Source organism: Elaeis guineensis, chromosome 1 (genome assembly GCF_000442705.2).
Source record: "Elaeis guineensis isolate ETL-2024a chromosome 1, EG11, whole genome shotgun sequence".
Lineage (NCBI taxonomy): Eukaryota > Viridiplantae > Streptophyta > Magnoliopsida > Arecales > Arecaceae > Elaeis > Elaeis guineensis.
Window position 1 is genome coordinate 89,965,806 of NC_025993.2, and position 2,676 is coordinate 89,968,481.

The window sequence follows — 2,676 nt, forward strand, 5'->3', positions numbered from 1 at the left end:
CCCTTCTCTCTCTCTCTTTCGTAAATTAAGAGAATGCAGTGTTAAATACAAAAAGTGTATCCAAAATAAAAGTTTTTTAAGTTTAAAAAAATCATGCGACCGTAGCTATTAGTTACAACAGTGGGCGGAGTAAGAAAAAACAGTGGGTGCAAATATCAGCATCCGAGGGAAACAAGAGAAAAGCATAATAAAAAAATGACACGTCATCATCTCTTCCCGTAGAAGAGAAAGCAAGCGAAAGCGAGAGAGAGGATTCGGAGAATCCTAGATCTCTCCTTCTCCCTTTTCCTCTTATTTTGCTCCTTCAATCGCCCAAAAATTTGAATTTTCCATCAATTAAGCATAAAACTCCTTTTCTTTTCTCTCTAATCAAGAGTCGAGGGCTCAAAAGTACCAGAGAGAGGATTAAAATAGGGAAAAAGAAGAAAAAGGTGGAGAAAGTAGCGAGGGATTCCTTAACGCCGCGGCAAAATCTATGCTCTATTCCCGAATCCACACTCTCAGCTTCAGAAATCTTTGATGGCTATTTCCTCTTCTGCCCCTTTGATCTCCCCTTTTTTCCGATCTTTTCGGGCGGGGGAGAGCTGGGCTGAGCTTTATTCCTTCTTCTAGGGCTTCTGGGCATTGCCATTTTTGCCCAAATAGTTGTTGGTTTTGGGTTTTTCATCTGATTTGACTTGATCTGGTAGATGTCGCTGTTTCGGAAGTTCTTCTATCGAAAGCCGCCCGATGGGCTTCTGGAGATCTCTGAGAGAGTTTATGGTATGCTCGAGTCACCTTCTTTTTTCTTTTCTTACGAATGCTGGCTTAGAGTGTCGTTTTTCTGACTTTTTTTGATGTTATTTTGTTTAAATTGGTCTGTAATATGAATTTTTCTTGACAACATTTGGCCTTTTTCTTCATTTTGAGCGAAAGATCGAATCTTTTCCTTTGTTTTGAGAGAAAGTTTGAATCTCTTTCGTGTTTATAGTTTCTCATGTAGTGTTTTGGAGATTGCGACTTGTTTGCATAGAAAATTATTTGTTGTGCCTTTATGGAGACGATTTAATCCCGGGACTTCTTTGGAAGAGCTCATGAATTTTTCGAACTTGGAGATGTTTACCATTTTGGAACTCCACCTAAATGATTTATGTCCTGTTGTCCGACTTTATTTTCTAATTTTTATGGCCATTGTAAGTAAAACTCGTTCCTTGGATTGTGATTGTTCTAATTGGATTTAAATATTGAATCGTAATCTTGATTCCTGAGGGAAAAAGTATTTTCCCACTCTCATCCTATAAAGACACTCGCTGTCTTTACCGGACTTTTTGATTCTCATTTATTCAGGGGATTTATTGGCTCTTTAAGTGTTGCTTAAAAGAAAACTTTTTTAATCAAAAGCTGTTATCCTGTCTACCTGCAGTGTTTGATTCCTGCTTCACGACTGATGTATTGGAAGAAGATGAATACAAAGTCTACATGGGTGGCATTGTGGCTCAGCTTCGAGATCATTTCCCTGATGCCTCCTTCATGGTGTTCAACTTTCGGGAGGGAGAAAATCAAAGCCAGATAGCTACCATTTTATCGGAGTACGACATGACCGTGATGGACTACCCCCGGCACTATGAAGGCTGTCCACTGCTCACAATGGAAATGATTCACCATTTTTTAAGGTCAAGTGAGAGTTGGCTCTGTCTAGGTCTGCAAAACCTCTTGTTGATGCACTGTGAACGAGGTGGATGGCCAGTGCTGGCTTTCATGTTAGCAGCACTTTTGGTCTACCGAAAGCAGTACACGGGCGAGCAAAAAACATTGGACATGATTTACAAGCAAGCCCCCCGTGAGCTCCTGCAGTTGCTGTCGCCGCTGAATCCTTTGCCGTCTCAGCTGAGATACTTGCATTACATATCGAGGAGAAATGTTGGCTCAGAGTGGCCTCCACTTGATCGGGCGCTAACTTTGGATTGTGTCATTCTTAGGATTATTCCTACCTTTGATGGGGAGGGTGGCTGCCGGCCAATTTTTCGGATTTATGGACAAGATCCATTAGATGCTGTGGATCGGACACCTAAAGTTCTGTTCTCCACACCCAAGAAGAGCAAACTCATTCGGCTCTACAAACAGGTGATTTCGGATTTGCTCCATAGAGTCATGTCAGTTTTATAAAGATTGGGAATTATAAAATTGCAATAGTTTTGATATTATCCTGTTTTATACAACAAAACTTTTAATCCAGTATGCCAAAGTTCTCAAAATCAACTTTCTGAACTGGATTGATGAAGTCGATTTGCAAGCAGTAACCCTGTTAATAATTTGATTTGCTAGTTACACTAGAAACTTGGTTGCTTATGTTGGTAGGGATATGGATAACCCCATCAAATGTCCTCATTCTCCAACAGACTTGTATTTTGAAGGTGGTCTTATACATACGAAGTGTGAGATTACTATATTGAATCTAGACTCTGTTTGAAGTTTGAACTCAACTTCACCATTCGTAAAATATAACGTTATGGCATTTCACTTATTTTGTTCGTGGATGCAGGCAGATTGTGAACTAGTTAAGATTGACATTCATTGCCACATTCAGGGAGATGTTGTACTCGAGTGCATCAGCTTAGATGAGGATCTCAAGCGTGAAATAATGATGTTTAGGGTCATGTTCAATACAGCCTTCATTAGGTCTAATATTTTGATGCT

At 39.9% G+C, this 2,676-nt stretch overlaps 1 protein-coding gene across 1 annotated transcript in view; it reads left to right on the top strand.

Annotated features, from left to right (window-relative positions):
* Positions 1-453: 453 nt before the first annotated feature.
* Positions 454-2,676, top strand: part of LOC105038138 (formin-like protein 18) — a 36,942-nt gene continuing 34,719 nt past the window's right edge. The window contains exons 1-3 of the mRNA XM_010913847.4: positions 454-762; positions 1,403-2,103; positions 2,522-2,676. The exon at positions 2,522-2,676 is cut by the window's right edge and continues 67 nt beyond it. Of these exons, the coding sequence (XP_010912149.1) occupies positions 690-762; positions 1,403-2,103; positions 2,522-2,676 (929 nt within the window). The 5' untranslated portion in view covers positions 454-689. The remainder of the gene's footprint in view (positions 763-1,402; positions 2,104-2,521) is intronic.